The sequence below is a fragment of the Manacus vitellinus genome, unplaced genomic scaffold, assembly GCF_001715985.3.
Source record: "Manacus vitellinus isolate BGI_N305 unplaced genomic scaffold, ASM171598v3 scaffold_6_pilon, whole genome shotgun sequence".
NCBI classification, from domain to species: domain Eukaryota; kingdom Metazoa; phylum Chordata; class Aves; order Passeriformes; family Pipridae; genus Manacus; species Manacus vitellinus.
Window position 1 is genome coordinate 28756420 of NW_021940750.1, and position 19088 is coordinate 28775507.

The window sequence follows — 19088 nt, forward strand, 5'->3', positions numbered from 1 at the left end:
GTCTCTGCAGGACTGAAAATGAGGCACATGGGAGCAGTGAGGCTTTGGTGCTTTCAGCAAATTTGCAAAAATAAACCCTTAATATATAAGGGCCCCAACCTACACGCACTGAAATGCATAGGAGATTTATCATTAACTTTAGTGTCTGCAGCAGGATTATGCACAGAGACAACTAAATATAGTCAGGATTGGGAACTACTTGTCCATGGAGTTCAGTACATATCTTACAAATGGATTCATTACTTATATGCCCAGGTTGCTGTGACATGAAACCTACATTAGTTCTTGCTTTGTGCTTGCTGGAACAACTGGTGATATCTTTTTGTTGTGGTATTACAGCAGGTGCTAAAGGATAAAAAATTTTGAAGGAGACGCAGTGACTTTTAACGGGAATGAGAATACAGCTGGAAAAAGCAGGGCAGATTTGGGGCACTGACTCCCCCTCTGTGAAAAAAGCAGCCATTCAATTTTACTTAGTTAAGGTATTTTTTTAGGTCAGTGACATGAAAAAGAGATGCTTTCAGGCTGTGGTGACCTGACACTATGGCACCAACAGGAAATTCAGGAGAGGAAGGTTCAAACCTTTGCTCTCCTGGGCTCAAAGTGATCAGGGGCCTGGAATCAGGACCAGACTCCCAACCCTTTAGCACATCATTCTGCATTAGAAAAGGCCAGTCTAACACAGTTCCACCTTTGCAAGAGACAGTTTGAATATTTAATTTGCATAGGAGATCGAGGGTCAGAATGACAACCCTTGCTACACCATGGAATTTCCCTTCCTGAATCAGTCCAGCTACTGGCATCAGTACAGTTACTACCCAGCACCCACAGTGCTTGCAGTGCATATGTCAGACCTAGGCTCCACAAAATATTCTGAAATCAAATCTTCCTCTGAGAAAAACTGGCAAAGCTCCAGTGAAGTCAACAGAACTTTAATTTCCACCATCTTAGAATAACAGCTGGAATACCTAGGTACTGAGCCAAAGTGTCAGAGACATTTTTGAAACACACATGGAAAAGGAATAGGTTGGCATTTAAAAAGAAAATATACTTTTAAAGTTCACCATCAAGAATAAATGTCCTCCCCCTTCTCCCTCAAAATACCAGGACAAGCAAGGACTGTCAAGGGGTGGAGGGCTGTGTTTTGTGTAATGCTAAATGCATGCTTGTTACCAAATGAACTGCACTGGCTGTGAACATTCACATTTGTACTTGATTCATGTTGGGGCATTTGAATGACAAGCATCGGTTTAGATCTAGGGAGTCCTCAGAACTTAAATCTGTTTGCAGTTAATAACTCCTCACCAAACACACCATGAAAAATCACTTGGATGGGAAACAGCAGAGAAGCACTTTAGAACTTGCTCCATAATATTCCTGTGTAAGTTGCTGAAGTGTTTTACTAAAAATCAGTGCTCTCCCAAGTTTGCTATTGACCATGTTCCAGGGTATAAGAAAACACATAGTTAATCTAGCTATTTGAGGGAGCAGAGCAATATAGCATCTTACACCAAGCTCATTAGTGGGGTTTTGCTGCTGCTTGTATGTCACCAGTGTGCCTGACAAAAATCATACCTGCACCACTGACTCAGTGATCCAGTAGAGAAAAAATATTTAGTCTGGGTTTATTCCTCTGACCTCAGAGCATTTCCTGAAAAATGCACTGCTGCCTGAAAACTCCTGCTCTCCCTAGGGATAGAGACCAAGGCTCTAGTGTCCTACAGACACTATACAGACACCAACAGCCATTCCGCTTCATGCCAGTGCTGTATCCCAGCCCAAGTATCCTCTATTCTACAGCAACAGGCAGAGATGTATAGGTACTAAGGCAAGGATAGACAGTCTCTCCTTAATATTCTCAGCCTCCAGCTACTTTCAGCTCAGGCAGTTTCCTGAACCTGATGCAGCTTGTGCATCTATTTAATGCTCAAGGAATCTTTCTTCAAGATACTTGTCCAGTTTCCCCTTGAACCTACACAAACCTACACAGGCCCTGTGCTTCTGCCACTTGAGATCCCACTGGATGCTTATTCAGTTGTCATTCACAGAGGCAGATTATTGCCCAGAAGAAGAGGTCAGTTCCAGGGAGATCACAGGCTGCTCTCAAACCAAAGCAAATTGGGTTTTTACCTCAGTGTGAGATAATTTGGAGCTGGGCTCCTCATCAGTTCTCAGCTCAGAGTCACGAGTGTCCCTCTCTAAGATAAACAACATATTGCAAATCTCAACTGGTCTTTTCAAGGGGGAAATAATTTGAGGGAGTTGGATACTACTGTCACCACAGAACTGAGCATCCAACATGCTCTTGGGCAAAGCACAGTCCCATAAACCACAGCAGGAACTAAGAGATGGATACTGTTGATCAGAGGTTCTACGGCCTTTGCAAAAGGACAGTGAGCCACTGCGTTCAGAACTGGATTTTCCTAAATGCAAACACTGCCCAGGTTAGGCCACCAGCAGCGAAGAATAAGTAAGGAATAATAAGTGGGGCCTCACTGAGTCCTGTGCTTATCATTCTCCATCTCATAAAGAGCTACCAGAATGAATGTGCTGAAGGGAGGTTAACTGTGGTCATACAAGCAATTTTAGCTCTGACATTTTCTATCTTCAGACTGCTTGACTCCGCAACCTTAACATTCCTTTCGATTCTGAAGAGCTAAGCGTACGTACGTAAATAAGTAAGTATATAAGCAAATTAAAGACTTTGTTTTCTTTCTCAGGAGGGATTCTGGGGTCCTTCAACACGTCTGGATGATAAGCTAGAAGCTTTGGTGAAGGCTTCATTTAAAAAACAGAAAACAAGAAGAGCCAGCAGTTTGTATCTGAGGTTTCAGCAGTCACATACAGCAGATATTTCAAAATTTCTACTGCAAAGTCACTTAGACCTAATTACTTTGCCATATGCTACTGTGACACAAGTAGGTTTGTAAAGGTTAGCTTCTGTGTGCATATACAACACGACACATTTTTAGGAGAAGCATGTCATAGGACAAGTTGTTTAAGTAACACTGATTTCTATAATTCTCTAGACCTAGGCAAGGAGAAAAGGTCCCTCGTTTGGTCCTGTCTTCAGCACATAAACAGTTGTTGAGGTTTAACTCCAGCTGGCAACTAAATACCACAGAGCCACTTACTCTGCCCCCCTTTCCTCATCCAGAGAAAAGGGGAGGAGAATTGAAGAAAAAGCTAAAACCTGTGGGTTGGGATAAGACCAGTTTAATAATCTAAATAAAATAATAATAAAAACTATAATAGTAATATAACTTTAATGAAAAGAGAGACAACAGAGAAAAATAAAACCCAAGTAAGAAAAGTGATGCACAACACAGTTGTTTCCCACCCACCACCTTATGCCCAGCCCGTCCCCCAGCAGTGATTGACTCCCCCCAGCCACCTCCTCCATTTTAAATACTGAGAATGATACTCTATGGCATGGAATATCCCTTTGCAATATCCCCATTTGCAAAAGGTTCACAACAGGGTAAGAGGGTTTTAAACCAGTTGTACTAGTTTTGGATGGGATAGAGTTAAAAGGGCAGCTTGTATGAGGCTATGTACTGGATTTGTGCTGAAAACAGTATTGGTAGCACACCCATGTTTTAGTTCTCGCTGGGCCGTGAGTACACAGAGCCAAGGCTTTTTCTGCCTCTCACCTCACCCCACCAGCGAGGGGGCTAGGGGTGCACAAGGAGTTGGGAGGGGGCACAGCCTAGACAGCTGACCCAAACTGACTCAAGGGATACTCCATACAATAGGACCTTGTGCTCAGCAGTAAAAAGGGAATTTTATTAGGTCTGTCCTTGCCCTGGTTGGGTATCAGTTTGCTGGTGATGAGCCACTGGGATTTTTTTGTATCGCTTGTTTACTTTGTTTCCTTCTTTTAATTATTAAGCTGCCTTTATCTCAACCCAAGAATTTTCTCACTTTTACCTTTCCAAATCTCCCCCATCTCACGACAGGGGCTGAAGTGAGGGGCTGAGCTGCTCATTGAATTTAATTGAATTCAACTAAAACCACAGGAGTACTCCACCAGTTTTTAATATACTCATAAGGAATACAATTTGTCCCAACAAATATATCACACAGAATCACAGAATATGCTGAGTTGGAAGGGACCCCCATAAGGATCATAGAGTCCAGCCCTTAGCCCTGCACAGGACTTTCCCCAAGAGTCACACCAGCTGCCTGAGAGTATCCTCCAAATGCTTCCTGAACTCTGTCAGGCTTGGTGCTGTGACCACTTCCCTGGGGAGCTGTTCCAGTGCCCAACCACCCTCTGGGTGAAGAACCTCTTTGGAATATCCAACCTAAACCTTCCCTGACACAACTTCAGGGCATTCCCTTGGGTCCTGTCACTGGTCACCACGGAGAAGAGATCAGTGTCTGCCTCTTCTTTTCCCCTTACAAGGAAGTTGTAGCTGCAATGAGGTCTCCCCTCAGTCTTCTCTTCTCCAAGCTGAACAGACCAAGTGACCTCAGCCACTCCTCACACAGCTTCCCCTCAAGACCCTTCACCATATTCATTGCCTGCCTTTGGACACTCTCCAATAGCTTAATATCTTTCTTATATTGTGGTGCCCAAAACTGCACACAATATTCAAGGTGAGGCTGCCCCAGTGCAGAGCAGAGCGGGACAATCCCCTCCCTCGACCGGCTGGCGATGCTTTGCCTGATGCCCCCCAGGACACTGTTGGCCCTCCTGGCTGCCAGGGCACTGCTGACTCATATTCAACTTACCATCAACCAGGACCCCCACAGCACTGCTATATGTTTTAAGAGCAAGGCTGTACTACTTTTAAGAGAGCTAGTTTCTCAGCAATGTATGTTTCCAGCTGCTTTACCATTGACTTCTCTCAAGTCAAGATCAAACTTTTCTTAAATTTCAGCAGTCATTATACATAATTTTAATGTAGTTTGCATTTTATTTAAATAATTCAAAAATATGACGGCTTACTTTTCAAAAACTAATACAATTTGAGGTAACAATTTGAAGAGTTTTTCTTACCATGCTTTTTATAGTAGTGTTAAAAACATTTTTCAAATAGATACTGAAAATTGGTTGCATTCTGCTATCGCTCAACAAACCCCTCTCTCTCGTTACCTTTCAGTTAGGAGGTAAAATTATATCTGCTGAGAAAATCATTCTGAGTTATCTCCTTGGTGAAAATCTGCAAATATTTCACAACATGGCAGGCTACGAAAGGACACATCTTTGAAAAGAAAGTAAGAACCAGATGTCCTGGGAAGCAAGATGTCTTCACCACCGTGCACCAGCACTACTGTAGAGAGAGGGCATCAGCAAGGCACAAATGTGGCAGGACCAGACAAACAACAAACAAAGAGCCTCTAACATTTGGGAATACTGTAATGTAAATTGGTAAACAACTGAAACCTACAGAAATAAGAGCAGACAGGCAGGGAGTCTCACAGGTGCAGTAACATGAAGGGAAGCCTGTGAGCCTGCTGGAAAAGGAGGGGATGCTGCTGCCTGGCTCAGCATGCTTAGCAGTGTTGGGAAGCAGAGTCAGGAAGAGGCAGTCAGGATTTTCAGGGATTTTTTTTTTTTCTAACTAAGTTTCCTTTAGAATAAACATCACTGTTGAGAGAAAATAATTCTGTCTGCTAATTTTTAGCACTAAGATGCCCTTTTTTCTGTGTTTAGGTCATGGTATAATGCCTAAAAAAAGGTAAGCACAGGCTTATAGGCTCAGAGATGAAAAAAAAATAGAGAGATATTATCTGTACCTATAAAAGAGGTCTTGAAAACTGAGGCAAAGATACCTTTTAATAAGTCTTTTTCATTTTAATGAGAATGTAATTGTGCAGAAGATATCAAGTACCTAACACCTAGCAGGACTTCAGGAAAAAAAATGGGCCACATACTTGCACTAGAGAGGCACTACTAACACAGGCACTAACTCACAATGCTGTGCTTTTTTGTAGTCTGACTTTCTGCCATGAGGAACTCCTGTCATATCTGCACTTGAGCAGAGCAGACCACATTACTGTTTTCTTCCTGGCAAGCTGTGGCAGCTCTTGCTTCGTACAGTTTCCTGAATGACTGCATTAATTTGATTGACTCCAGATCAATGGTGTCTCTAAACAAGATTAAATTACATGTTCCTTCTGTCTGTATGTTATAGGAGATTACTCTTAGCAGAATCTCAAAGGAAGCAATTAGCTGACCACTGATGTAATGAATTCTAATTATTTTGTTTGTACAAACAATAAAGCCAGATCGTTTGTTTAGCAAGGAAGGGTAATTACTCTGAGCACTCAGGAAAATAAATCAAACAGTGCTACCTAGACCTGTAAATAATGAGGCTTTGACTTCCTATTTGTGCTAAAAATGCTCATGGAATATTTTCAGGTAGCTGGGAGCCAACCTCTGAAAGTAACATTTATCATAGTTATTATTGAGCATTTGCTTGATTATGTTCCTGAGTGTGCTAGGTACCCTGCAGAAATATCCATCTACATTGCCCTGTCACTGGCACCTGCTAAAAACTCACTGCAGCCAGTGCAATTTCCTGCAAATGTTTTTTGTTAATCAACAAGAAGTTGCTCACATCGCAGTCATTAGCCTGTACTGCTCCTAAGGGCACCAGTGGCTGGGGGCATGTCCTCAGCAATGGATGAATGATCAGGAAAAAAGCACATTACTATACATGGAGCAGGCTCTATTCTGCCCCACATTTGGCCATGTAGGCTAGAAATGGAATAAAATTGGAAGGCAATGGAATGAGACTGGTTGCAGCTGGGTCTTCTGCTTCTCCAGACTGATCTGCTGTTGCTGCAAAATATTCACAGCTCAAACAGGAGAGATGAGCAGAATCACTGGGGACCTTGTGTTGCAAAAAGCAGAGATCAGTCCAAAAACACCTGAAATTCTGACACTTCTACTGATTTTGTGTGGCTCAAAAGCATGAGGGAGCTGACATATTAGAAACAACCTGATCTTATTGCATGCAAACTCATTGGATGTTGCAAGCACAGTGATGCAGCCCCCAACCATGTGCTGTTCCTGCAGATAGTAACTGAGATCAGCTGCTCTCTCAGGGTAGTTGGTTTCCTTCACCACGGCTTTGAAAGGATATTCATGCATACAAAAATATTTGCCTAAACTTGCTTTCATTTTTAGCAACGTTTTAAGTGTTATATCTGAATTTAAAGTGAATTTAAAGTGAACTGCAAAGCCATGAATTCTGCAGTTAGCTTGCTTTTCCTCTTCTCTTAGCCCAAACAGTGATGCACTCAAAAGGAATCAACATTATTTTCTGGCTTTCCTAAATAGTGCTCAAAAATCTTATGGCCACACAGGCTCACATCCTGATAAAACCCTTAGCCTGAATGAAAAAGAAAAAAAAATAGACGTCTCTGCTTAGAGCACTTGGATTCCCACTGTAGTGATACTATTTAAACACAGAATGAAATCTCTGAAGTCAGCAAAATCTCCCTGAAGTGAGCAGGGTCTAAGTTACCACAACATCTGTACAGGCTGAAGGGAAACTGCAAATCACTTGTTGGTGAATAGGAGCCATTTCCCTCAAGCTTATGAGCTATTTCAGTTCTTCATTCCTTCTCACCCTGAGCTGTTTCTCTTTGTTTCTGTTCAGTAGCTATTAAAAACTTACAGAATGTGTTTTTTGTGCTCTTGCTGTAGGAATAATTGACAAACATTTGCTACCTGCCATTATGTTATTCCAGTATCCTTGAAAATTAACTGAAGGCTTCAGTCTAATATGGAGAATTTAAGGATGAATAAATATACCATGTACCCCCCAGGCAGATGAATTAAAAAATGGCATCTAACTGTAGCAGAGATGTGCTTACGCCTAAAGCTTTTGGTTTGTTTTTCACTATAACCAACTTGACTCAACCAAATCACATGAAATCAGAGAATTCCTTGGTCAGTCTTCTGGAATATCCCTTTAGGCCTCTTCTAGGGAAAAGCAGCACTACTCAATGTTTGGCTGCCTCTACACCAAGTATTAAAATGTCATATTGTTTTTCCAGCCTGAAAAATTCTGGTGACCTTACTGAGTGAAACAATTAATGCTGAGCCAGACAGGCAAGAACAGAAACTCTTTGGGGGTTTTCGGGAAGGCTGAACTGAGGCCAAAACTATTCAAGAAACATGTGAAAATTACCTTAAAACTGGTCAGTGTTTTGCTGGGGAAAAATACTGGAGGAGCTACTCCACATTTGAGTATCAGGAATATCTCATCTGAATGAGAAAAATCTTGCCTTCTGGCCATCACTAGAAGAAGTGCAATGTACTTCATCCTTTAAATATTGGTCTCCTCTGAAAAGATGTTGCAAGAGGACAAACTGAGGGTTTGATTTAGCTTAAAATGACTATGTGATTATGTTCCTGTGACACATTATTCATTCAATCTACTTCGTGTTGTAAATAGAGCCTTATTCTATTCCTTCTGAAAAGAAATGGAAAGTGAGATGACAGTACAAAGTAGAACCTAACAGCGTCTGTAAACAAAGCAAATCAGGACAGAGAGAAAAAGACTCGGTTCAACATTAAGTTCAACAGAAAAACTTGCTGACTTTTTGAAAATGGGATCAGAAGTGCTGCTTGGTTTAATAAGAAACTGGCAGCATTTTGTTTTCTTTAAATTTCTCCTTATCATCTCCTGTACTGCTTCTGTTTCTTATGTCATCACTTTGAAAAGAAAATCCTTCACAGGAGGAATTCTGCTGCTTAGAATAAGGATTTAGTCCAATAACATTAGACAAATCTCTTGCCCTTCTCTGGTTTTCTGCATTAGAAAGAAGGTGGGCTGAATGATCGAAAGCATTATTTTTCACAAGTGTCTAAAGAATTAGGAGTCCCACTTTGAAAATTATTTTAGGCACTTATCCCTTAAATGCTTCAGAGAGATATTTAGGTTCTTCCTCTTTTGGAAAATGAATTAAATTCATATAGCCTGTAGATATATAAGAATTGAGTTCCCCTCCTCTTGCAGGAGTTGGATATTTAGCTTCTAGAGAAACAGTAAGCATAGCTCAAGAGAAAAAACTCTGTAATATCTTTCCTCTTAAAATCTGGAGAAAATCAACAACTTCTTTAAGAGTGGCTCTTAATAAGCAAATTAATCTCAAGACTCTTTAGAAAACTTTAAAATAATTTTCTGCAAAATGTCTGATTTAACATCTTTTAGCCAGTGATAGAAAACTGTCATACCTTTCTGAACCTGTCTGGTTCTTCCCAAGATCCAGGAATCTGTTTAAAAGAAAAAAAAAAAAAAAACAAAGAAAAAAAAAGCATAAACTTAAGATCCCAGTGGAGCCTATAAATGAGTATTCACCTCACAGGGGATGTTTCTTTCAAATTTGTGATCACCTGGATAGAGTGAACCAGCAGGAGATTTTTTTTAATGAGCTTTTTAACACACCTTAGGCAGAAAGATGACATGTTTTTAGGTTCTTGACTATTAGAATCCAATGAGCAGTTCTCCCAGCAATTGCTTTGACTTTACTGACACCTATTGACCATATTTATGCTTACAGAAGGTTTCGGTTAACAAAGTGTAAGTCATTACAATCAACGGCAAACAATTCTCAGAAATGTAACTCTTTATTGATAGAGGTCATGCTTGCCTTCCATGCACTTCAAAGAATTTGTGTTCTAAATAAGCTTTGGATTCGAAGACAAGGTTTCCAAGGCAGAAATTTTTCAAATGTCTCAAATTTTAGGTGTTTGAGTTCAGATACCTTACAAAGCACTTGCATACAGAAAGTATGCAAACCTGTAAAATCTAATCCTCTGATTATGGTAGCTTGAAGTTGAGCACAAAATGTGAGTAGTTTATCAAGAAAAGTATTAATTAATAATTATATACGTTTATCCTAAGAACATGGGAAGATTTTCAGCATGCCCTGGAATATCTTATATATGGGTATGAATTCTGCCATCCTTAGCATGTCTTATATACAAGAACTTGGTAACTTCTTTAATAATTTGGTTCTTGCACTAATAAACCTCCTCTTTATTTCATTCCAAATCATTAGCCCATAAAGACAGTTTCGAAAAGGACTAGGTCCTTCTGTGCACAGTTACTTTGAGTCAGTGACTATTCTGATCACTCTGTCTCACAGCAGGAGACACAAATAACGAACAGCAAATATATTCTTATTGAAGGAACTGTCAAAACAAAAAATCAATAGAGAATGTTGTGTGGAGAAAGGGCAAAAAAATAGAAATCCACGTGCCTAGAACTAGGCATATATCCAGACTATTCCCACACACAAATATCTCTCAGTCCCAAACTTCATCCTTCTTTGACAACAGCCAATTGTCATTCTGTTCTGAATCTTCCATTTTGAGAAATATTTTGAGCGTTGCTTGGAAAGGGAAAAAGATAGCACACAACTCCTTTAAGTAATTAACATGTGTAACGTTGAATTAAGACTAGCAATGTGAAGCAATATAAAAGAGCAATGGCAGAGGTCACCAATGAATTGTAAGTTGTCACCTACCGGCAAACTCATGGACTCTTTCAGTTTAGATTTGTAGAGCATCCATCGGTAACGCAGGTCCTCCAGATCTTCAGAATTTCCAATGACAGAGTGAAGATGAAGAAGATCCTCAAATTGACGCTGACCATCAGGCACACGAGACTGCAGCTCCTGCAGGCAAACAGAAGGTCAGCAGCAGCTCAGAATTATAGAAGGCCCCAATTTTTAAACTAGCATTCCAAAAACCAGTGGTACTAAATCAAACTACTGGGTACTCTGGAACAGCACATTTATTTTTGTTATTGCTTTTTTGGTCTGAAATTATACCAAAGGTTAATCTGCAGGACTCCTGCAACCTTGGATATTTCTGTTTGTTATATTTCTTACAGCTTCCATTGCCACTGCATCTGGCCAAATACCAGACACTGATTTTAATCAGCTTCTTTCAATGAACACCTTTACCATCCCACACTGGAAATGTCCAGCCCAACAGGTAGATGCCAGGTACTCCCTTCCCTTCTACCACTCTGGCTCTGGTAGACCTTTCTTAGTAGAAGAGATGAAATTTGTCTTAAGTTTCTGAGCTTCATCTACTCTAGAGTCTTCTAAAGCAGCGAGTAGAGCGTTTGAATTTTTTGTCTGTTTGGGGATTTTTTAGGGGGTTGTTTAGTTGGTGAGGTGGTTTGGGGTTTTTTTGGTTGTTGTTGCTGTTTGGGTTTGGTTGTTGGGGTTTTTTTTAGTTCTGAAAGAACTTTCACTTGTTGCAATCTTTGTCTCCCTCTTCACTCCCTAAACACTAACCTCAAGTTTGCTCTGGTGTGCCTTAATTTCCTCTGTGGAAGATGGAGTCCCAGCAAGAATTTTGGTCAGTTCAGTGTTTTCTCCTCGTAGCCACTCTTCAAAGTTGTGTAGGAGCTTCAAGTGGCTGCTTGTGTTTTGCCTTTCTCCCATCTTCTCCTAGGACACAGAACAACAGCAACAAAAAACCCTTTACCGTTATGTCAGATGTATCCTCTGAAGGCCTGATTGCAAGATCTCAACCTCCATCCAACTTTGTAACCCATAATATCAGATCAAGGCAATAAAATTGTTCTTGTGAAGCTGATATGAAGGCAGATACCCATCTCACCTGCTTATGGTTGGGATCTACATCTAAAAGACGGAAGGCAGGTCTAGACATCCATCTGCTGTCCACAAGTGCTCTTTTCTTCTTATCAGCCACTGGTCTATCTAACTGCCACTTTTTAAGAAGACTTGAAAACACAAAACAAGAGACATCAGTGCAGTGGAACATCTAATGGTAAGACATTCATATTTTGGCTGTGGCTATGGAGAACAGCTCTGGTGAAACAGCACTATTATTATTATTATTATATTGTTATTACTATTACTAGCACTATTTCTACTACAGTTATTCCCAACATCTTTTTAGCAAGATAAGAGCAAGACAGGAGTGTCTCAAAGCAGCACCAGTACCCTGGTTCTAACATTTCCAAGTGTTTTGTTTTCTTTTATTCAGGGGAATAAAAATATTACCTTGACAATATACTTTCCTTTCTATTAACAGGAGGCAGTACAATCAAGCCTTCCTCAACTTAGTCATTTCATTTTTATACCTATTTTGACACTATATACAAATATAATCGTGCATGCAACACAGTATTAAATTTTAACACAGACTAGCAAATATGAGCAGTAGTTTGACACTGCACAGTGGAGGCAAAATAAATTAAGTCTTCATTTCCCAGCTAAGTGAGGATTTTAGCTCGGCTTATACTTCTGCAAGTTTGCAAAAGGCACAAGTCCCATTGCAGATATACCCTCCTGGAAGGTATCTCCGGATAAGAAAGCAAGGAGAAGAGGAAGGTGAGACAGAACAGCAGAAATCACTTAGTCTATGCCCGATTTCCTCCAACACGGACTGACAATGCAAGGGTAAACCAGGTCCTAAGAGGACACTGCCTACTCCAAGCATGAGGTAAAGGCAGATTCAAAGACTGGCTCATGGATTCTCTAAAATAGTTTTCTTGAAAGTAACGATTTTCAATTTACAAAGTATTAAATAAAATCTCATCCTGCTTCTGGCATTGTAACATGGCTGTTCACTTTCACAGCACAAAGCATAAAGCATCAATTGTGTCTGGTCATATAGCAGTAAAGAGCATCCCATGGAAGGGAGATGAGGTAGATCTACATGAACACTTACCCAGTTGCCATCTCCTTAAGTGATTTCCATGACTCCTTCAGCTGATCCAGCTCTGCCTGGACATGGGCAGTTTCCTCTGGAGAAGAATTCTCCATGACCATCTGGCCATGAGCTTCCACAAGGTGCAGCTGGATCTCCTTATCTGGAAACTCAGCTAGCCATCTCTGAAACGCACAGCCTTACAATTACTTCTAGGTATCCTGGGTAAAGCAGAGGCTATGTCAGACTGAAGGCCATGTTCAGTCCAGGACTATGCTGGTTCTGTTGGCACTAGCTAGAACATACCTAGCGGGAAAAAAAATATGCTGTGGATTCTTGCAAAGAGCCAATGCAGGTCAAAGAGCTGATGGCAAAACTTAAAGGGTGCAAGTTGTCCATGCACCTCCTTCTGTAACCTTCTCATGAGATCTTTTGGTTTCCCATAGGAAGACAAAAGCTGCCAGCTGAAGTAACCTACCAGAGTAACTCTAGCACACAAAGTACTGCTATTCAGGGAAAAGCTGGCAGCTTTGGAACAGCTCAGTTCAACAAAGCCTAAGGCTGGCTAAAATGGCAGTAATGTTCAATGTATCGATGACTACACACAGGCAAAGGCAGGTATTGTCCAGGAAGATCACCCTGACAGGTAGAGCTCTTTTTAAAACCACGTATCCTTTGATAATACTTTATCCATCTCAACAGTTTTAGCCATTTTTCATTGCTCTTGTCTTTTACCTAGCTCCATGCCCCACAACAGAGGGCAAAGCAGGAAGGCAGCAGCAACGAATAGTTATCACAGGAGGAACAAACCATCATTACTCTCCCAAACCAGGAAATCCTCACTAGAAACCCCCATTCTCAATGTCTGAATGCTGCAAAGTGAATCATTAACATCTTAAACTAAGACGATTTTCTCACCTCAAGGTCTTCTATCCTGCCCTCGATGTTCTGCTCTCCATCAGCATCCTGGTAGGAATCAATCTTCTCCGTGGTTACTGTGATCCACTGCTGGAGGTCTGACAGTTTGTCATTATATGCCCAATGCTTCTGAACGTGGTCCTCACTCTGCTGTATCATCATCTACAAATTATAAAAATATGTCAACAACTAAAGACAGTGTCTTTACTGGGTCTAACACTATGATAGGCACAGAATCTCATGGGCAAAGACGAAAAAGCCAGCTAATAACAAAAGACAAAAAACTGTCCTTTGGCACCAGTGGTGGGGAAAACACCTTTCAAGCTCCTGCAGGCCTGAATTCAACCACACGGGGGGGCATTAAGAACTACAATAGCTCCCTTCCTTCTCCGCTGAAACAGAATAAAGACTATATGCATGTTTGGATTTTTTGTACGTCTTATATTCCCTGAATCAGAGATGACTGTACAGACTTTTCTGGCAAAAGTCCAATTCAGTGATAAACGGGATTATTCAGATTGAAACTAGAATTCCACAGTGCATATTTGGGTAGCATTTTAACATATGTAATTTTATAGTGAACTGCATAACTAAGGTAACTTAATAAGCTCTTCTTCTGAGACTGCTTCGGAAGGTCAGTTTATAGGTATGTTTACAAGCTGCAAATTTCCTCAGCACAAAACAAGTATTTATGAAATTGCAGCACTTTTCTCTCATCAACTTTTAGGTCACGAAGCTATAAAAAAATCAAACACTTTGGTACAAAACCCTTATACAGGAATCTGTGAAGTACAAGCACCACCATGATAATATAACTATGAGGTCTTTTGGTCAGAAGTGTCAGGCCTGTTCCAGAAATAATTTATATAGACATAAAATCTGTGATAAAATCTGTGTGGATGGTATCCTATCCCAAAGGCAAATCACATGACAGATAATCAGAGAATCCCGGAAGAATTATCAAAGTCATAGGAATTCAGTGCCTTCTTCCCTTGCAATGAAAGTGTCTGTCAGTCAAAGCATTTAATGTCATATGCTCAAAGATTTTTTAAACATTTTTAAATAGTGGCAACTAACAACTCCTCAGGCAACTAAGAACTCTTCTTTATGTTACCTCCAGTGATCTTTTCAGGGCCTGAGAGTCAGATGAAAGTTGGTTCATTTCATGCCTGTGTGTGGTATTTGACTGAACAAGCTTCTCTACCTCCTCCATGTGAATCGCAAGTTCCGCCAAGTCATCTTGGATCATCTGCAGAGGAAAAGACAGATTCGATATGGGTAGTGTGCTAGATATGGCATGGACCTCCACAAAACATACACTAAAGGTAGCTCCATTTGGCAGTGTGAGGACAAAAAACCCCAGCAGCAAGCACTAAGAAATCACTAAGAAAGTTAGTTGTTTTGATGTCTAGGAGTAAATGTTTCTGGAAAAAAATGGTTGGATGCCCTTACACGTTACTAGCACATAACAAAGAAGGTAAGTTGCTGAGAAGCTGCCAAAGGATACATAGTATAACCAGCTAAGTACTACAAAGAGCCGTGGTGATAACACCCCTGTGTTCACCAAGGACAAAGTGGCACAGTATTGCTGGATCACCACAACTCACCATGGCAGAGTCACATCCCCTCTCTCTTTCCCTCCTGCTCTTCTCTCTTCTCTCCCAGGTATGTAATACCACTGCATGCCTTGAACAGGCTCTGTATCTTGGACCCTGAATCAGTTCAAAACACTAACCAAAAGGAACATTTTGATTCTTTTTTTTTTCTTATTTTTTTTTTGTCTTGGCTGGATGAATCAGCCCATGGAGTAAATCAAGCATCTGTCAAAGCTGTAACAAGGTAAAGAGTGGAAAGGGGGTGCTACTAACAGCTTCCAGCTGCTTATTCCTTCCCTCAAGTTCAGTTTGCCAGTGTTTCATCTACCTTGCTTTAAATTAAGTTTACTCCATGATATAAACTGGACCAAATGAAATTATCTAACACACAATCAATTGAAGCGACAGGTACTGAATTCCTAATGCTAATAAAATATGACAATATAAACAAACAAGACCACAATTAGTTGAGGATCACACAGATGAGCAATACTGTAATGTACCTGGAGTCTCTGGAGCTGTGTCTTTCTACCCAAGAGGTCAGGCCGTGGTTCCTTCTCTAGATCTAATTTGGCTTTGATGGCAGATAATTTCTTCTGCAAGGGTGCAAAACCAGCATCAAAGTTCTTGTGTTGCAATATCAAATTCTAGATGGACAAAGAAGAAAAAAGATCCAGCATTTAACATATATCCCTTGGCATTATCTTTTGTCAATGTCCACCTCACGTTCAGAACAAACACCAAGTTACACTACACCACAGACCACAAATTTATTTGAATATTTGATCAATCTAGAAAAAGGGATTGGGCTGGTTAGTACTAAATTTATATCTGTAAAACTGACTTAGTAAGGAACTGACCACTGCCACAGGCAAAGACAGAATATGAGTTTTGTAGTTCACCTGGAGTTTGCTCTTGCTTTGCAGCAGACTTTTGTGTAGAATTTCTCTCTCCTTTGAAGCTTCAGCTACTTCTTGAAGGAAAGACTCTGCTTTTTCCTCACCAAGGACATTGTTTAGCAAATCCTTCTTCAGCTGTAATGTCATGAACTTCTCTTTGAACTGGGAGCTTTCAGCTAGAGCAGCCTAAAGGAGAAAAATCCTTCCAGTGAAATCTTACCAAAAAAATAAAAACCATATAATCATATTATTCTCACACAAGTCACACAACCAAAGCAGTATGACAAAGTCAAGTAAAAACAGCATGCTGGGCCAACAAGGGGTAACAGAAGGTACCTGGACAGTGCCCAGTTAAAGGAAAAGTCTTCCTGATAATGTTAGAGGCACCAGGGCTGCATCCATTTTGTGAACAGAAATAGAGGAAAGCTGTACTATGGAAAGAGTTGTCTGTGCAGAGGAGAGGCCTAAACAACCAACAGAAAGGACAGCTTGAATGCTCATCCTGAGGATAAATTCCATCCCTGTTCACAGACACATTTAGTCTGAAGATCACAGGGATGACAAAATAACAAACACACCTTGCTGGGCACATGCAGAAATCATGCATTATAATCCCATGGCTATATCACTACACAATTCTTAATAGAGTCTACAGACTTCCCACTTGGGGAGATCTGGCCTAATGCTAAACAATGTTATCATCATTGTCAAAGATTTCTAACAATTTAATGCAGCCTACTCAGCTGGCAACTCCAGATAAACAAATGGAGGGCAGAAAGTAAGACAAGGTGCTACAGCCAGAACTAAGTAAAGACCTCCATCTGTACTGTGGGTTTTCCTGCCATACTGGAAAGACCCTTCCAGCTGCGGCTGACTGGCAGCTCTATGCAGGTTTGGTCAAACACAAACCCAGTATCCTTTCTGAACTTATTAACAGGTTTGCTACCTCGATGTGAGCCAATGCTGGCTCTGGAGTCTCCAGGAGCATCTGGACCGATGGCTTCCACTGTTCAAAATTTTGCAGGGGATTTTGGAAGAGTCTTCTCAGTTGGGTCTCTGTATCAGCGCTCATTTTAGAAGTCTTGCCTTTTACACTGCAAGGATAAAGTGACAACCAAGGGAAGGATTATGAAGAAATCCAAGTCCAAACATCCTATTCACCAAGGCATGAATTAACACAATACTCATATGTAAACCATATCCAACACAAAAGCCTCAGTCTTTTTTACTATCTGAGCCTAGTGTTGTACACCAACAGCTGCTCTGTCAGTCAAAGACATCTGACAAAACTTTATTTAGATGCTGTAAGACACATTTGTCTCTTGTGCAACTGTGTATCAGGAATTACTTTGCCTTTCTGGTAGCCAGCAGTCTACCCATGTTTATGACCTTTCTTGGCTGCTATCACCAGGGTGATGTAACAAATCATATTATCAGAGCAGTCTAAGTTACTGACGAAGGAACAAGCTAAGAGTGTCTAGAATGTAACTGCAGTTGCCTGTATTGTTTTACGTATTATAGAGTCTTTGTTCCTTTAAAAAAATTACATTAAGAAGTCTTTGATCACCCTATGTTACCCACAAAAATGTGGAAAATACATTTTTATTTCAGAAACATTATTTTAAATTTTGCAGAACCACTTGAACTATCCACCTATTAATACATATAGGTGATTCTGATTAAAGCTTTGTATTTATGAATATGTACCCACATACATGCACAGCTATATTAAGTGTGTATATATATTGAAAAAAAATTAAAATCAGCAAGCATTCAATAAATATCCAGGCTTCTCTTATAAAGGCTTATCCAAAACAGAGCTGAGTAACAAGGCCCAGCAGTGACACACCCCATGCAGCTGCCTCCTGTTTTTCTCAGCTTTCCTGACCTCCCAGTCTGCAGAATCCTGTCTGATATGGCAAAACACAGCCCAAAATCTATATTCATATGGGAACAGTATCCTGCGAATTCACAAGACAGGCAGGTGAGAGCAGTGTCAATCAGGGTCAATACTACCTTTCTATAAAAACAGAAACAACAATCTTACCTGTGTCACTGGGACATGACAGAGCTAAACAAAGGCAAGACTGCAGAGGCCAAAAGCTCCGCAAATAGAAAGTCCCAACTTTACACATCCTCTGCCATTTGCTCTGCTGCCCCTGCCAGGCTCAGTGTGAAGCTGCCAGACTTCCCAAAGAAGCTTTGGAGAGAAGCTGGCAAAAGAGCAGCTGCCATTTTCTACAAAGAGACAAGTTCCCTGCCTTCTCTGCTCCTCTTTGCTAGTTTTTAAACTGAAATAGTTTCCCATAATGACGTATAACCCTTTCAGCAGGACAGCATACTGCGCACTGGACAGAGGGAAATAAGCTTGGATACAGGAAAAGAACTAACCTTTTTTTTTCCCCTTAAAAAAAAAGATCCTTTCTTCTAGTTTGCAAATTTGCTGCAGCTTCTTTACTTCCTGATTCCAGGCAGCCTGGAAACGGAAACACTGAAGTCTGGGGAGAGGCTAAACTTTCAGAGTTTCCAACCCAAGGCAAGTTGAAAACAGGAACGTGCACATAAGCTGCCAGGAGAAGGAGAATAAACTCTGCCAAATAATTCCTAAGGCTGGTGAGTCACCACAACAAACTCAACAAGGGAGGGCCATAATTCTTCTAAACCGTTTACTACCACAGCTTCTGTCCTGATTTTCTAGTTGCTGTCATGAAAGACAAGCAAAATACACAAATGATTATTATAAAATGCTAATAAGATCAAATTAGCTGCCAACAATCTAATTTCCTTCAAACCATACACAGCTTCAATGATGCAAGATCACTGCTTGAAAATGACCAGCAGCCTACAGCTCCCAGCAAATGGCTGAAATTACAGCTTTACTGAAACATAGAGGCGGATGTAATTAGTAAAAACTTTTCATTTCTACCCATCATGTACAACTGGATGGCATATCACTTTTTTCTTAGGCCCCTGTCAATCCCTTCAATATCTGAGAGAAGACTCCCCCCACCCCCTAAC

At 40.6% G+C, this 19088-nt stretch overlaps 1 protein-coding gene across 1 annotated transcript in view; it reads right to left on the bottom strand.

The window, feature by feature from the left end:
- The window catches only part of SYNE3 (spectrin repeat containing nuclear envelope family member 3), a 44976-nt gene that overhangs the window by 14186 nt on the left and 11702 nt on the right, over nt 1-19088 (bottom strand). The window contains exons 7-16 of the mRNA XM_008933570.4: nt 17017-17164; nt 16074-16256; nt 15675-15818; nt 14691-14825; nt 13577-13738; nt 12680-12843; nt 11603-11726; nt 11275-11430; nt 10495-10644; nt 9200-9238 (exon numbers count right to left, since the gene is read on the bottom strand). Of these exons, the coding sequence (XP_008931818.2) occupies nt 9200-9238; nt 10495-10644; nt 11275-11430; nt 11603-11726; nt 12680-12843; nt 13577-13738; nt 14691-14825; nt 15675-15818; nt 16074-16256; nt 17017-17164 (1405 nt within the window). The remainder of the gene's footprint in view (nt 1-9199; nt 9239-10494; nt 10645-11274; nt 11431-11602; nt 11727-12679; nt 12844-13576; nt 13739-14690; nt 14826-15674; nt 15819-16073; nt 16257-17016; nt 17165-19088) is intronic.